At 45.0% G+C, this 16,967-nt stretch overlaps 1 protein-coding gene across 1 annotated transcript in view; it reads left to right on the top strand.

Moving 5' to 3' along the window:
- LOC146193464 (uncharacterized) overlaps positions 1-13,555 on the top strand; it is a 15,638-nt gene extending 2,083 nt beyond the window's left edge. The window contains exons 2-7 of the mRNA XM_084602777.1: positions 1,198-1,247; positions 1,630-1,777; positions 6,596-6,699; positions 8,021-8,146; positions 9,242-9,439; positions 10,038-13,555. Coding sequence (XP_084458903.1) covers positions 1,198-1,247; positions 1,630-1,777; positions 6,596-6,699; positions 8,021-8,146; positions 9,242-9,439; positions 10,038-10,375 — 964 coding nt within the window. The 3' untranslated portion in view covers positions 10,376-13,555. The remainder of the gene's footprint in view (positions 1-1,197; positions 1,248-1,629; positions 1,778-6,595; positions 6,700-8,020; positions 8,147-9,241; positions 9,440-10,037) is intronic.
- The last annotated feature ends 3,412 nt before the right edge of the window (positions 13,556-16,967 follow it).

The raw sequence follows: 16,967 nt of genomic DNA, 5'->3' as shown, positions 1-16,967 counted from the left end.
CTTACAGGGAATGCCAAGATGGTAGTTCAGGTGTGAATGCTTCATCTGGAAATTCTTTGCTGGGCCAAGTAGGAGTTGACCATTCCTTTCAGAAAATTGTTGGGCTTGTAATAATATTTATGTGTGGGTGAGTTTCATCAATAGTTGAGAAAAAACATCTGACTGCACTTGAATGCTGATTAATGTATCTTGATATCAGTGTAATAATGTAGTTTGATATGAAAAGATAGTTGCTCACCTGTGCTGCTTGATATTGACTCTAGTGCAGTTTTTCTTTTGAAGAAAAGCATGCTACACAACTCTGTAATGGTTGCACCTTAATCCTCCAACCCCAAAGTATGTCAGAGTTCATCATTCTGCACCTCACGGAATTGTTGATAGGCTGTACACTATGGGAATCTTAAAATGGCAGAATCCTGAAAGAAGCAACAGCATCAGTGGATGGGCCATGTGTTTTTGACATTAACAATCCATTGGCCTTCTCAGGCTGTGGTCAGCAGGGAATTTTAAGCCTGATATTTTAGGACTGGGTCAGGTCTAAACACAGCTCTTCCTTTTCCCATTAGTTATGACAGTCGGTGTGACAAGAAATAAGAGGCAGTAAGTGTTTCAGTTCTGTTAGGTATAATGCATGGAACTCGATTTACTGTCTTACATGAGCCCTGTATACATGGACTCGACAGAGTCGGGTCGAGTAAGCCTGTCGAGTAAAAAACCAGTTGTCGGGTTCATGTATACCCAGTCGGGTCGAGTAAAATAGCCGCGGAGCGGGTCACGTTAACTCGCTAGCAGGGGGTAGGTTAACTCGCTTGACCCGCTTGTCTAAAAGCATGTAGACGCTGTCGAGTCAGCGAGTCGAGTTATGGCGAACTCTGGGATTAAAATGCAACCGAAGCGGCGAGGAGCGTCAGCGAAGTTGAATGCTTTTTAGCCCTCATCAACGATAAAAAAGAATAATCGAAGCTCTCAATAGTAAAAGGCAACGGAATCAAATATGAGTAAGAAACTTGCACAATAACTACAAATCTCGACGCTACGCGCCGCTACGATACTTACTCGCTAGAAAGCGAGTTCATGTAGACACCAATCGGGTCGAGTAATGGTGACCTCACTTACTCGACGCTTACTCGACCCGGTGCTGTCGAGTCCATGTATACAAGGCTATGGCCACTTTTTGTTTTCTCTCTTTTCTTCCAGGGCTCACAAGGCTGTGAATTATGCAAAATTGGACTACGGGAGCGACGAAGGTTCGTAATCTGCTTTGGCATAGTTCTCCTATGAGTTACCTACTAGGCAGTACACATTTTGCCACAGTTTGTTCAAGCCATATTTTTAACCTTATGTGCCTGCTGCAGGTAAGCATACCAAGAAACCGAAAAACAGCGTGGTAACTTAAGGCCGCATACTTTTTTGTAATGACGTGCAAATGTCGACACCAGTATTTCAGCATCCTTTCTAGTGTGTGGATCACTCATTTCCTAGTCATAATTGCCTTGCTTTTCCATACAAGTTTTGTGCACGTTAGTTATTTAATTGGGTGCTCAACCACTGAGATTGTCGCTGCTTGCCTGTGAGCACCGTTTACCGACTCCCTGCCCACACAGTGTGTGCTTGAAAAATAAAATGCAGACGACGACTTCAAGCCAGCAGAGGCACCACCTTCCAAGCGCCCCAAGCCGTCCGCCAAGGAGGCCTCCAACAAGCCCGAAAAGAAACCTAAGTCTGACACTGCCAGGGCCCCGGAGTCCAGCACTGTCAATCAGAAACAGAAAGTGGGGTGAGCGCAGACCTGCCACAACGGGCCACAATAACGCCCATTAACAGCACATCTGTGTGGGGACAGAGGATGCAGTAGTTTGTCACTGCTGTTAACCGATCATTATCAATTTTTGTAGTGAGAGCTACATTAGCCACAGCCTCGTTATTTCGCCGTGCCTGTCCGGTGCCTGTCCGTGCCTGCTGCCCGAAGGGCAAAGAAAAAAGAAGTTGTGGAGGCGGTAGCTGGCAGCTGACATGGTTGCACACTAACTGGACGTAGGACTTCCTGACACTACGTCTGGCAGGAGCTGCCTACTCGGGTCTCTCCTTCCTTATGGGATGGTGATATCACAATCAGCCTGCCAAAACCCTCGCATTCACATTATCCCTATGCTACGCAGACACGTTCATCCAGTTCAGTCCAGTTCAGTCGTGTCCGACGCTTCGTGACCCTATAGACCATGTCACGCCACGATTTCCGGTCTCTCACTATCTTCCTAACATCACATAACTTCATCTACAGCGCCTCGAGGATGCCATCTAACTATCGCGTTCGCTGCCTACCCCTTCTCCAGCGACCCTCAACCTTTCCCAACATCAAATCTTTCTCCAGTGACTCCTCTCTTCTCATCAGATGACCAAAGTATATGAGCTTTAACCCTTCATTTGACCCTCCAATGAGCAGTCAGGGTTTATGGTCGACAATATCGACTGATTTGATCTTCTGGCGGTCCTGGCACGTTCATACGTCTCGGTTAAAGTGGGGCTTTATATGTTGGCTGATAGCTTACGCTATTGCGTCATCGCAAAGGTGGGAGTGAAAACAGAGAAAGAGGTGCTGTAGTGGAGGGTTTCGTACCACTGCGCGATAGAGGCTTTAGTGGGCAAAAGTGCCCCCTATGGCATAAACAAAAGCCGAAACCATAGAGTAAACTACTATGCCCAAAAGTCATGTGTTTACTTTCAACCCGAACATAAGCATAGCCATGCTGATAGCTCTCGCGTAACTCCAGGTTTAATCACAAGCTTAACCACAGCTAATTTTTTTCTGACTTAGTACACAGCCAGCGTCGAGTTTTTTGTTGTTGTTTCTTTAGCAAAAATAAACGATACAAATACATTGTTTATTCTTGGCTAAATTCTCTGAGAATACAGCATTCAACGTGCCCTTGATGTTGAGTTAACTTATGATAAAATAAACTTTCGTTAGTTCGGGCTTCAAGGGACCATGTTCGAATTATCTGAAGGTTCAAGTTATCTGCCAAAAACTGTTTTTATCACAGTAATTTCATCTAATGCACACCTGCACGATGATTGTCTGCGTTTTAGTAACCCAAGTGAGAATGAAGGCATTTCCCGGTTTTGTCGAGTGCTTTACCTCGTGCACACTGTCAGGAGCGTTTAAAAAGTGCTTCAAAATTGTAAGAGCCTCCGCCACCCTTTCCGCAGTGGCAATGGTGCCTTTTCACAAAAAGCCTCATCGCATTTTGAGGATGTTTCACTGCAAAATTCATGCGGTAAAGTACACAATGCAAGAAAGCTGCATGTGTTTTGACATACCCGTACACCAGTGACGCTCAGGGACAGAAACGTGCGGGTGTACTTGTGTGCCGATGATACTGGATGGGTTAATAGGGCACTGGAGACAACTGGCGCACCTCATTCAAGCGACTGCTTTCACTGAAAACAGAACTTTATTAAGGTAGAAAAAAAGGGGGAGAGAGGGAGGACACAGGTATCACTGCCACGGGGCTATTTTTGTAAGCCACTGTGACATTGCCAAAATTGTATTTTGTGTATGGATCTCTGGGACTACAGTCTGCACTGCTGTTCACTTCTATATACTAAACACTGACTCCTTTTCAGTATTCGCATCATGAGTTTAGATCAAGTGGCTAGGGGCAAAAGTGTTCCATTTTTGTCAACAATAAATCTGCTGAACAAACATCGACACAGTCAGAAAGGAGCCACACAGGCGGTTCTGACTAAGAAGAAAAATTTTATGAAGCGCTCCTCAGTGTCTTTTTTTAAAGGGCTGACATGTCGCCACCATCGTAATGTTTCAGGTCCTTAATTGATTGTTTGCAGGACCTGTTCTACAACAGTGCTTGCGTTTGCTAAAAGTTCAGGCATGTGGTTGCAAGTGTTTAAATATTTTTTTGGCTGTCGGTACCTGTCTATTACATTTAGCTAATGTCTCATCGAGCAGAACAAGGTTATTTTCATGTAGCATTTACAGCTTAGTAAGGCATCTTTGTATGATGCAGTTGAAACGTTTGTACTTGGCGTGCCAACTAGAGCAGTAATTTAATCCGTACACTTAGTACAGTGCAGTTTGGCAGGCTTATGAGTGGACATGGCATTTTTTATGCTTCTTGCTCAGCATCCTATATGCAGCCAGTTTCAGCAGTTGCATAATAATGTTTTGTTCTGCCTGATAAGAAACATTCTTCCTCTGCAGCCCTTACTGTGGCCAACTCATTTTTGTTGCTTATTGCATGTCATCATCATTGTTAATCACTTCGATGGAGTAGCTTTTAATGCCGGATTGATTTGTTGCCCACTAGTTTTCTAGATCAGGTGTGAAGTTGATGTGAGAAAGAATTATGCTGTCTTTTCAGCTCTTTTAGCTTGGCATGTGTTGGTGCACAAAAAATGTTTTCATCTGATCACCAATTTATGACTGGGCATGATCTAACTTCAAGAAGTGTTTCATGCTTATGATGAGGCAATGCTGCAATTAGATTCTATTAGCTATGTATTCAGGGCACCTTAAATATGCACCCACATGTTAAGAGAATAACATGGTTGCAAACGGCAGTCCTTCTATGCCCATTGTGAACAGTCCTGTACCAACGGATGCAACGAATTGCAGCATGAACGTTGAGAAATTAACGACTGTTAATTGCCCGTACTGTGTATGTGCCATGGTTTTTTGAGGCCAACCAGCTGATCATTTGGGAGATACGATTTGAAATCTCAGAGGCTGATTGGAGTTTGCGAAGCTAATTGGAATATCCAATGGGAACATCCAATTGGGAGATCCCTTTGGAAACTGAGTACCATTTGGAATGCCCAATTAGTATTTGCAGACCCATTTGATTAATTCAATGGGATTAACTCACTAAAGAGCGATGCTTAATTGAGTCCATTTGGAATCAATTGGTCTCAACTTTTTTTTTTTTTTTACTAGGTAGATTTCTTTTTTTTTTTTTTTTTTTTTTTACATTCGTCAAGGATTGTAAAACAAAAGCTTGTTGACCTTGAGGACCGTTCCAGATGGAGTAACTGTTTGCTAAACATTTTCTTTCATGAGGCGGTGCTCAGTTTTGTCTATAGCATGGGACAGTGTATTCGATGCATTTCTTTTGTATGTTGAACTGTGCATGTCCAACTCCTGCTTACGGCCTTTTGCAGGGCTAGCAGTACTGTGCAAGTAAATTTGTCGTGAATAGTGCTTTAACAAAATGGAAGGTTCACAATGCAGCCATACTGATGTGTTCAGTCTGTGTATAATATGTGTTCAACATATATTAAGTGCTTCAACGGCTGTTCAACACACATCATGTAGCATTATTTCATTTTAGGTGTAGAAGAATAATAAAAAAAAGACAGTGTAAAAGTAGCTTCATGTGTATGCATTTTGGTTAAGCTAGGAGACTGTAGAATGCCTCTTCTGATATTTTGTTGCTCTTCAAAGGTTATAGGTGCCACCACTATGCCAAAGAAGGCCTAATGTTTTTGGAAAAGAAAACTTATACTTTTCCCCATTTTTCGTGTCTTGAGCAAGTGTTATGAAAAACGAGCTTAGCCTGATTTCTGCCCGGAAAGCTGCCTTATGTGCTAGACAGGCAGCAGATTTGTGGGGATTGTGGATGCCAGCAGCTGTTCTAGAGTCATACCAGAAAGGTCTCTGCCCCTTAGGTAATTGCTGCAAACTTTTCTTTTTTTGTACCTTCTCATTCAGGACTTTACTTTATTGTGGCATGCATTATTGTATTGCATTAGCTGAAGAAGCCTTCACCTCATGCTTAATGTTCGTCAGACATACCAGTATCTGTTCCATGCCTCAAGCTCTACTCCATGCTGGCTGGCTAGTGCTGCTTTAGTACCGCAATGTGGTAGCTGCAAAATTGCAAAATTTTAGAGAAAGAAGGAAATGCATGTGTGTCTTCTCTTGTGTGAGGGAAGCCAACGATCAGCAAAACTTCCCCGAAAAGCATGGGGGGAATATTTCTTTTTGTTAATTTGATGTATTGATGGGAAAAATTAATCGTGTAATGTCATGCCTAAAAGGTTATTGGAAAATACTAGTTCCTTGTGCAAATTATAAGCTTATGCCTCTTGCACAGTGTATCAGTGCTCCTTACATTCTCCATGTGCCTTTATATATGTTGGTAATTTTGTATGTAACAAACTGACACTGAAACTGGAGGATAAATGAAATGAGCTTCACCATTCTTGAGATTCAAAGAAGCATGTCTCAAACCTATTTGGATGCCTTCGGCACATTGTGCAGAACCAGGCTTTGCCTACAACAGCGAGCAGTAACCTGAACAGCGGAAACACCCTGTAAAGTGCTGGAACGGTACTGCCGTTTCATGACACAGGCCCACTACAGCATCAGCCTTGCCTCTGATATCGATTAATGCAGAGGCTTCTGTCGCTGCCATAACAACAGTCAGGGCAACCAAACATGGGTGCACCACCTGAGTGCGCATCTTCTCCTTGAAGGACAGGAGAGGTGAACAAGGGTGAATACTGTGACTGTGTGGCAGCCATCTTTGGCCTCCATGCTGTCGGGGCATGCAACTGACCCCCACTGTCGTCAGTGCAGGCGGGCATCCCTGGATGATAAACTGTTCCAGCGGGACCTGGAAGCAGCTCTGCGGATCTCTCAGAATGGGTCACCTTCACACGCGGACGCTCGGGAAACTAGAGGTGAGCAGCTGGGAGCTTGTTTCTTGCCTCTTTGGTGTAATTTTTGCCTGAAACAAACCAAACCACTTTAGCAAGGCAGTGGAGCATTGATATCAGCCCACAGCGAGATAAGAGATGGGGGGGGAACAGAAATGTATCTCTCACCACCCAAAGCTCTCAGGGACGTTTGAGGCTTGCGAGGATCTCTCAGAATGGGTCACCTTCACACGCGGACGCTCGGGAAACTAGAGGTGAGCAGCTGGGAGCTTGTTTCTTGCCTCTTTGGTGTAATTTTTGCCTGAAACAAACCAAACCACTTTAGCAAGGCAGTGGAGCATTGATATCAGCCCACAGCGAGATAAGAGATGGGGGGGGAACAGAAATGTATCTCTCACCACCCAAAGCTCTCAGGGACGTTTGAGGCTTGCGAGGCTGTTAGAATGCAATCAAGAGGTGTTCATACTGTGGGCTCCTACTGGTCCAGAACGTTTGGCTATTCAAGCCAGTCATCGTGCCAGTCAGTGCACTAAGCCAATAAGCTTAGCTCTCCCCCATTCAATACCAGGTCATGTTTATACACTACATGCTTCATGTCCAGGATTGAATGGGAAGATGCGCTATAGTATAAAATGATGACAGCGCCACTTAGTGACGATTTCATTTTTCGATCTTATAATCTAGCAGCATTCAAGTACTTGCTTCATTTTATCGATTTGAAAATATGAATGTTCTCCGTTTGAAGTCTTGTTATCCCAGTCAAGAACCGTGGGGAATTTCATTTGGAACTTGTTGATTTATGTAAAGCCGTTGAAACCAATTGCAATCAGTAGGCTTCACATCCATATTATTTTAATGGTAACCAAAAATTAATTGATTCTAAGTTGGTTTTCTCTAGAGACTAAAGAGGGATGCTTTGCCTTGTGTCAGCATTGTTATCAAGGAATAAAAATTTGAATTGCACTCTTTCAGTGCAGGATACAGAAGGAACGTATATGCAGTATGCATCCATAGAATACACTCATGTAAAGATGCCAATGTGCTTGGTGCAGTGACCGAGTGGTTTCTGTCATTCTCTAGCCTCTTACTACACAAAGGAGATTGCATTTTATGGCTAGATTTATTAGTGGTAAAGGTGAAACCATGTTGGAAGTGAGGCGAATGTGGATGTTGACAGTGAGTGATGTATATGATAATGCAGCATGCCTGCCTGCAGATACGAGGCACAAGGCCTCTTCTTTTTTTTTTTTCTATTCACTTTTCTTCTTTTCCTCCCTACCTGCCTTTATTTCTCTGGTGTTGAATTCAGAAATACTGTGACATTGTTGTGGCCTTGCTTGCTCAGGCCCTGAGCTCAATCTTGGAGAGGCCTTGGCTGAGCAGAATGGCGTGGCCATTTTTCCTGACCACTTCGAGCTTGCCGGGGAGGTGGTGGTCCAGTCTGAGCCATCCAAGAATGCTGACGAACATGGTGGGCTAGTCTTTCTGCATTCTTTACCAGCTCACAGTGTCAGGCTCAGATCCCGCTGATTGCTCGGTAAATTGCCAATTCACGGAAGATAAAATCACTTATTCTATCCGTGGACGAGCACCACTAACACGTCACTGGCTTCGCCGGAGACTGATACTGCATCCCCAAAAACTCGACCACCACAAATAAAACTGGCAGGTGATGGCATTGCAAGCCAACCATGTTGCATTGTTGACTAGGGTGCCTCAATGGCCAGTGGAGGCAAGGGGATCGACTCCAATCAAGGTGCCTATTGTTGACATTACTAATACACACCCACTGTATTGGAAAAAAAAAAAAAGGAAAACCCACTTTTGCCTTGCTTAGAATATGTGATAATAATGACAATAATAATAATTGGCTCACAGGAAAGGAAAGGCATGGTATCTGTCACAGTTATTCTGTGGACACCTGAACGTAAGGGGAGGGAGGAAATTGGGAGTGACTGCGGAAAGAGAGAAATGGATGCTGGTAGTGAAGGTCTCGGGAGTAATTTCAACCACCTGGGGATCTTTAACGTGCATTGACGCCACGTCGTTTCGCCTCCATCGAAACACAGCCGCCAGTGGTCGGGATCGAACCCGGGTACTCTGCCAGAAAAAGCGGAACACCCCCACATTTTGAGAGGGAAACACATTCACCTGTCCTTGGCTTGCAAAGGCTACGCCATCTGTGGGCCCGGCAGAGCCAGTCACATCGGGTCATGTGGTGCTCGACCCCTCATGGATGCCAGTGATCCCATTCATCATGTGAATTGGCCTTAGGACGCTGCGTCAAGCTTTCACGACATTGTTAGCCCAGTAATGTCCGTCAATTTCTCGTCCGGTTTAGTGAAAAGCGTGTTATGAGCAATCAGACGCACACATTTCATGCAACAGTCCTGTATGAAGTAATTTTGTGCAGAAACATGGCAATGCTAGCAGTACAAGCGGAATCTGGCAGAAATGAAGAAATGACCAGTAAAGTTTTGTTTCTAAAACAGCATGCAATAAGTTCACATTAAGCCAACGTAGCCAGCATCAAAAGTGTTAACACCTTGTATGCCAAACCCTGCAGAGGATGACGAAGAAGAATATCACCCCAAAGAGAAAGAGAGCTCTGAGGAAGAGGACGACCCTTCGGACTGCAATTCTGATGGCGACAGTGACGTCAGCGATGATGACGAAAAGTTCGCCCCAACGAGAACCAAGGCTGCACGCTCCCCCGGCAAGGAGCCTGTACCCAAAAGATCCCCAGCCACCAAGAAAGCAGCAGGTGAGCTGAAGCTAAGCTATGGATTGCTCAGGCTGTGGACATCCACGTTGTGTGTTCAAAGTGATTACTCCAATGTCCACCAGCTTTCATGAGAGGCGAGGGCCCTGTGTTGATGCCCTGAAGAGTCTGCCATTATTTTACTTAGTGCTTGCCTGGCTGGGAAGAGGTGGATAACATTTTGCTTTAATATGTCACTCCTAGCTCTCATCTTTTCATTTTGCGATGCCAGAAAGTATTCAAAGTAATCTCTTCCCATCATGAATCAGGCAGCATTCATTACCACTTGTTTGTTGGTTAGTAAACAGATGGATTGATCACTATGCTCCAGCAGTTTGTGTAGTAACAGTGGTAGTTTCTGTGAGAGAGTGTTTTCAAAATACTTTTTGTGGGTCTTGCAATCAGTGTAACTGTAGACTTGTTTGAGGTGAGACTTTGTTGGCTGCATACTCTTGAGAGAGGCTGCTCATTAGCTTTTTAACATTAGGGCAAGTAATCTATTTCCGCTGTCTGTATGTGGCTTTGTTTTTTACTTCTCTGTGACAAGGTGGACATTTGTAATGCTTGTCGGCTTAGAAGCAAGTTCTCTTCACTGTTGCAGGTCCGACTAAGGCCACTGCCAGAAAAGCTCCAGCCCCACCAGTTCTACCATGCATCAGTACAAAAGCTTCAACACCAGCACGTATCAAGGCACAGCCGTCAGCTTCATCGGTAGCCTTGCCAGTGGCAAAATCATCACCTCGCCTCACCACAGCGGACAAACCTTCGCAACGCATCACTTCAAGACCTATGCCACAGCACAGCACTCCATCTGGCGGCGTACCCATGACAGTGCCCAAGTTTTCGTCTGGCCAATTGCCAGCATCTGGCATTCGGCTCGGACTGTCGCGCCGCTCCTTCAGCAAGCCACTTCACAGTGCTGTTAAAGTGCAGCTGTGACAGCTTATGGAAGCCAGCATGAATCACCACAGTTTTAAGAAATGTGACTCTGATATACCGTGCTCGTGTAGACACAAATGTGGCAGATTCTGGACCGCGGAGCCAGTTAGTATGACTTGGTTTGTTTGCTTGCTTCACCTCTGAGAAATTTTCAAACCCTGTGCTTAGGCGTTTGAGTGCATCGATGGAAGTTCATCGGCTGAAGATCACACACTTTCTTATTGTGCAGATCCTTACATCATAGGCTCTTAGTGTCATTTATCTCAAATATATAAATAGTATGTTTCAGTCTACAATCCGGTCTGTTGAAAATTCAGCACGGCAACTAAGGCAGACAACGATGTGCTCAAGTCAACGTGTGCTTTAGTGGATTTGTGATGTAAATGGAACCGCACTAGCATAACACTGTCAGCAATTTTATTTTGCACACACACCTGCTAAGCCCTTCGCTAGGAAGGATGACAGCGGGGCTGTACCTTATTTCACATTGTATTACAATTCGAACTGTATAAGAGATGCTTTTGGCTGTTGTCAGCACATCGCTCGTGGCTAGGAGATAGTCACATACTGCCAGTAAAATCAAAACACGTTCATTCTCATCTCTCATTTCTCATCTCCTGACCAAGCCAGATCACATTAAAAATTGCAGATTGCGCCAGACCATAAAGAATTTATTTGCACCTAAGTAGTATATGTAGCTATGAAAAAGGCACTGTGGTGCTATTGTTGTTTTCATGATACCTGGACCATATGCGCAGGTGAAAGAGATTTTAAAAACGCTAGTGTTGACATTAGCCCTCACTAATTTACGTGACTTCTGGCGAACTGGAAACTCACATTCACTAACCCACTCACCCTTTTCCTGTCTCTTACCGTACTCCTATCATTTTCCTTTCCACAGCTCGCCGCATCATCTGCAATTTTATTTCAAGCCTTTTTGTTAGCCTCCAAGCATCTGTTTCATGCACAATCTGTGTCACACCGCAAGTACATATTATATACATTCCTCTTGAGTATGCATGACTAAGCCCCTCAACTTTCTGTAGGGAAAATCGTAAATTTCTTAAGCGGAGAATTGAGAGTCCGCAAAGTTTCGTGAACTGAGAACAAAGAATCCCCAAAATTCTACAGGAAACATCAAATTTCGCTTAGAGATCTCAATTATCTTCAAAAAATTCTTTTTTCTTCATTTGTTAGCTGTCCTGCGTACCTAACTGACTTCCGCCACTGGGCTCAAAAGCCACGAGAAGCCAGAGTTTTGATGAGCTTCGGCCAAAGTGCCTGGCTTGCAACTGCAGAGAAGGTGCCTGCGGACATCGAAAGAAGGTAGTTGAGAAAAGGAAGGAACTGACAGAATCAAGTGGAGTAAGGAAAGCAAATAACAGCGAATTGTGGTGCGTGCATCTGAGGCGTTGCCTCTTAAATAACATTGACCTATTTGATCCTTCCACATTTTAACACCGTAGTATTACAGCCCCATTCTCCAGAAAATTCGGTGTTGGCCCTGACGGCATTGGCACTGTGGGTGAAAAATCACAGGCACGGCTCTGGCAAGTGACGTAACTGTGCATTGACCGATCGTCAGGTTGTATGAACTTATAAGACAACTTGATATGGCTACGTTGGCAGGAGTTGAGAACTCGGGCTTCGTCTTTCAGATCAGAAGGCGAAATCGGAATCCTGCCTTCTAGGTCCCAATTGGATCCCGAGTTAGCAGCCCCTAGAATATACAGGCACGTTTATACACCTTGGTTAAAGTGGGGATTTGTATCTACGTCGACCTGCCTTTAAGATAAAGTGGTGCCTTATGACTGTAGGGCGCAAACTGAAGGATTAGTGATCGAGCGGCAAAGTGCATGTATGCAAACGAGGATATTGCCTGTTAACTCTTGATCCCTTTTATAGCTGTGCATTGGTTTTCTTCATGCTAATTTTTAGTCGCAGCATTCTGCTTTCTGCTAGGTCCCCGATCATGCTTTGCAGATTTTTTGTTGAATTAGCTAGCAGAGCAATGTTATCATAAAATTATTAGTTGCTAAGGCATTCTCTGCAAATTTTCTCTCTACGTTTTCCAGATACAACTCTTTAAATGCCATTTGCAGACACTCAGTGCACAGCGGCAGGATGCCGCCTTACCTGAACACCTTTTCTGATCGGCGTTTCATTTTGCTTGTGGGGGACTATGGTTGCTGTGCAGTCTTTACAGAAAAAAAAAACTAATTGTTCTTCAATGTGCTGCACTCCCCGTGCACACAGTATAAGGCACATACAACTGCACACGTGCAGTGGTGACTGTTTGGTTTTGGTTTGGTTTGTGGGGTTTAACATCCCAAAGCGACTCAGGCTATGGGAGATGTCGTAGTGGAGGACTCTGGAAATTTTGACCACCTGGCGTTCTTTAACGTGCACTGTCATCGCACAGCACACGGGCACCTTGCTTTCATTGAAAAGCGGCCGCCGAGACCGAGATTTGACCTCGCTTCTTTGGAAACAGTAGTCGAGTGCATAACCACTGCACCACCCCGGCGGGTAGTGGTGACTGTGTGCACCAAATTGTGTAGTTGAATTTGCTATGCATTGCTCACAAACAGCATATTTTTGGCAAAACTGCCGCATGTAAATATGATTTCAACAGGAGCCACAGCTTACAACTACAAGGGGGCTATAAAAAGTTGAGAAAGAAAAATGAAGAGTGGAAGGTGCCTTCTTTAAGCATGTCTTTATGGAACTATTCCCAAACATTCTTTGCTTCAGAGTACAGCTCTCAAAGTTTGGTTCCTTTATCCTAGGCAGAGAGTCGGTAGTACGGATACATTAACCAGCACAGCGAATTAGGACCATTCTGGGTATGCTGAATTATAAATGTGGGCTTGTGGCACATTCCAACAGTTGTGTCTGCAGTAGCTGTTGCGGAATGTGCTGCCAATGCATGTTCTATGTCGTATGTGTGTGATCACCTATAAATCAAACACCTCATCAGCTGCACTCAAATTTTGCATGACAAAGTATCGTAACCATCCAGTGAATTGTTTCTTGGAGAGCTCTACTTTGTGACCAAAGTTGCAGGTGGGTTGTGAAGTCTGACCTTAAGTTAACTTTGTAAGCTTAATGTAGCAACATCGTGTTTTAAAGTTAAACCAAAGTGTAGTATGGTATATATACCATGTCCACCCATGAGCCAGTAGCAGCCACTGAGCAGCGTGCTTCCGTTCTCTCAATGGTAGGGTCCTCTGAGCAGCGTCAGCTGGTGGCAGATAGCGGAAATATTGTAAAAATGAATAAGAACGCATTTAGAGGCTGCCTTACTCGTTGCTTCGGTGGTGCAACGGATTGACACTGCTTACCTGAGCACTGAGCGAATGAAATATTTGTTCGAATCCTGTGAGTGCAATTTTTTTCTAATTTTTTTTTTTAATTGCAACGTTATAATACTCTACCAAGATATTTCCTGGTGTGCATTCCCCTTTAATTAGCATTATGTGATGTTTTTAATTCCTAATAGTTGCAAATGGTGTATGTAGTGTATGTTACCTATAGGTTGCGTTCATAGACACCTCTCGGTAACAATTGCCGTTTAACCCGCTGAGAAGCGACCAATGAGGAGAAACAAGTTGCGGGACCCTACTGTTAAGGAACAGAATTACGCCACTGTGCACCACGGTGGACATAACCCTTTGACGACCTTCATGCTGTTTTTGTTGAGTTGCGAGCACTAGGTGGGAAATAACCATAATGGTGGCATAGCCGTCATGTGATTTACTACTTACCATACATATGGCTGCAGTTTGTCTCGGAAAAACAGTCAGGCTTGAGATGTAGAGTAAGCCTCGCCCTTCGCAACAGCTGTTGGAAGTCGAATTATGTTGTGCTAGACGATGTGAACAGCAAGTTCAACGAGAATAACAGCAAGCCTGCTAACCCTTATGATGTGGAGAAAGTGTTTGAATTTCAGAATAAGCGGCAGTAACTATGCCAAGATTCAAGATGTCTAGTGAAATGACTGAAGATCAAATGAGATTCGCCGCAGAAGGCGTTGCGATTACAACGGCGGCTGAACTGCCCAAAGAGCGGCCGACAGACTGGCGGTACATGCGTCGCTCTTCCCCGCATCCTCTGCAGGCTGTGGCGCTTCTCCCGCGCATGACGGCATATTCCCTACAGCCGCAACGTCGCATCGACATGTGTGATGTTCTGACGAAATGTGTGAGTTCTCAGAATAAGTCTTGATTCCGTCGACAATGCGACTGTAACCACTGAAGTCTGGTTCAAGTAGGCACAGGACGTCCACAGGCAACCCTGGCACTATTTCATCCACCCTTCTACAAGGAGTGGCTGTCGTGTCGGCGCTGTAGGTGAGAGGCTTCTTTGGCTTTGGAGTTGTGTTCATGCTTTCGCACATTCTCATCAAAGCGGTCATATGCCTCAGAGCGCAAGCTCTACTGTGCCTAGTTTCCTGAGGTCATCTCCGTTGCGGTGTCCTTGAACTCACTGGGAGTGCAAACTGGAGGTGGCAAGCCATGCTGAGGGGCTGCTGCGCAGCGCACGCTCTCACCATGGTTGGTACCATGGAGGCTGAGGCTGATAAAACTTTATTCACAATAAGTGGGAGGAATAGGGGTAGTCAGCTAGCGTGCCACAGGCCGTGGAGACTTTTGGCAACGTCGGCCCATTTGATGGCCTTGAACAGAATAGCAGGGTCATCACTGGACCTTAGCTCGTCCCAAGCTTCTTTAGAGGAATCAGGCAAGAGTTCTGAGGGAGGCTTATGGGCTTTGCAGGCCCAGATCATATGCTCGCAGTTGTCTTTCTTCCTGCAAAACCGGCAGAAGGGATTCATATCCTTATTTATGAATGAAGCATGTTGGTGCGCCGGCTGGGCCATCTGCGCATTCGCTTCAGCGCAAGCATCAGGCCATATCCAATCATCCAGCGGACCTAGCTCGACGGAAAGCCACTCTCGCTAAAGACAGAGAACGCAGCCTTGCCAGACACGCTGCCAAGACCCCCGAACGAGAAGCTAATTGTCACGAGCGAAAACGTGCCATGATCGAAGCAGCAGCAGCGGCGGCTGCAGCCCATGGAAGTCGAGTGAGTGACTGGTGTTAGCAACGGAGTAATATGCGTGCTTTCATAAATAATCTGTGTAGGCACGTGTAAAACCAAGCATAAGTGTGCTTTTGTGAAACTTTGCTGTTTGTTCAAACTTCTTTTGTTGCAAAAGCAACACCACGCTATCCAGTTCGCCATCCAGTTCGAGCAATTCGGCAACTCTGAAGGAAGCCAGAAACAGAAGATGGAATGAAGCCATGAAGAAGCAGCGTACAGAAGAGACTGACGAGGAGTGTGCCGAGCGACTCGAAAAGAGGCGAAAGAGCGACGTGGCCAGGCGGCTATGCTTAACAGACGCCGATGAAACTTTGGAGGGGATCGAAGAACGAAAGACGGACTTTGCGAATATACTGAGTGAGTGTGAGTCAGCTACGCGCGAATTTCACTGGCGCTTCACTAACAATTCGTTTGGCAGTGTGTGTACTGTGTGCGAGAGATTGTGGCATAAGAACAATTTGGCTGCGGTGAGTGAAAATATATGTATCCTACATTTCTCATGGTCTCTTCCAATTGGGATGAGGCGACATTGCAGAGTGCTAAGGTGTGTAATATGTGCCGTAACAGCGTCAGAGGAAAGTGCCTTTATACAGCGTGTCCAACTGGTATTGGTACCCATCCATGCTGCCTGGTTTGCCGCCATTAAACAGTATGGCGGAACGTCTCATTTTGTCTCTGCATACCGTGTGTGCAGGTGTGTGAGGGTGGTGAGGAAAACGAAAAGGTTGTGGAAGAGTGCGAAGACTTGGCTGACTTGTCGGATCCACTGGTGGAAGGAGTTGCTTTGACATATAATCAACACATAATGGTTCACGATGAAGACTTCACATTGACAATGGCCCCCGAGTGAAGGAAAATGTCCTCTAAGCATACTATATGACACGCATGCGGAAGAGTTATCATTCCCATAGATTTACCTTGGTCATGTCAGGAACATTTACCCAGAGGCCAAACGACACCCTCCATGATGGCTTCGTCCGAGGTTCAGCATAGCGATAGAATAGGAGCTTTACCTATGCATGTCGTGTATATATGGCAATGAAGATCATTCGCTACTGAGTGTGTGGGCACATGAATGTCATGTTCCGAAATAAGGGAGCCACAAACAAGATGACACGGGCTGACACTGAAAACCCTGAGAAGGTAAAGCAAATGATTGACCAGGGTACGGGTTTTATGGACTGTGTGCCTAACACGATGCAATTCTGGCACATTCGTAAATCTGACCTCTTTGCCATGATTCGTCAGATCGGCAAACAAACGGTCTTTCTGACTCTTATCAGCATCGAAAGTTTACTTCTGCTTCAGCGTTTAAAGGTTAAACTGAATGGCATCAATCAGATGGAACGACAATATGCCGCGACACTTGTGAATGATGATCCAGCCACGTGTGTGGTTTACTTCGAGCATATGGTGAGGGTTATCTCCATACTGTTGAACAAGCGTATAAGTCCCTTTAAGCCTAACCACGTGGTGGTGGAATACT

Source organism: Amblyomma maculatum, chromosome 4, assembly GCF_055883805.1.
Source record: "Amblyomma maculatum isolate TAMU_Amacu chromosome 4, ASM5588380v1, whole genome shotgun sequence".
NCBI classification, from domain to species: domain Eukaryota; kingdom Metazoa; phylum Arthropoda; class Arachnida; order Ixodida; family Ixodidae; genus Amblyomma; species Amblyomma maculatum.
The sequence above is the reverse complement of the archived record's forward strand: the minus strand, read 5'-3'. Positions and strand labels throughout refer to the sequence as shown.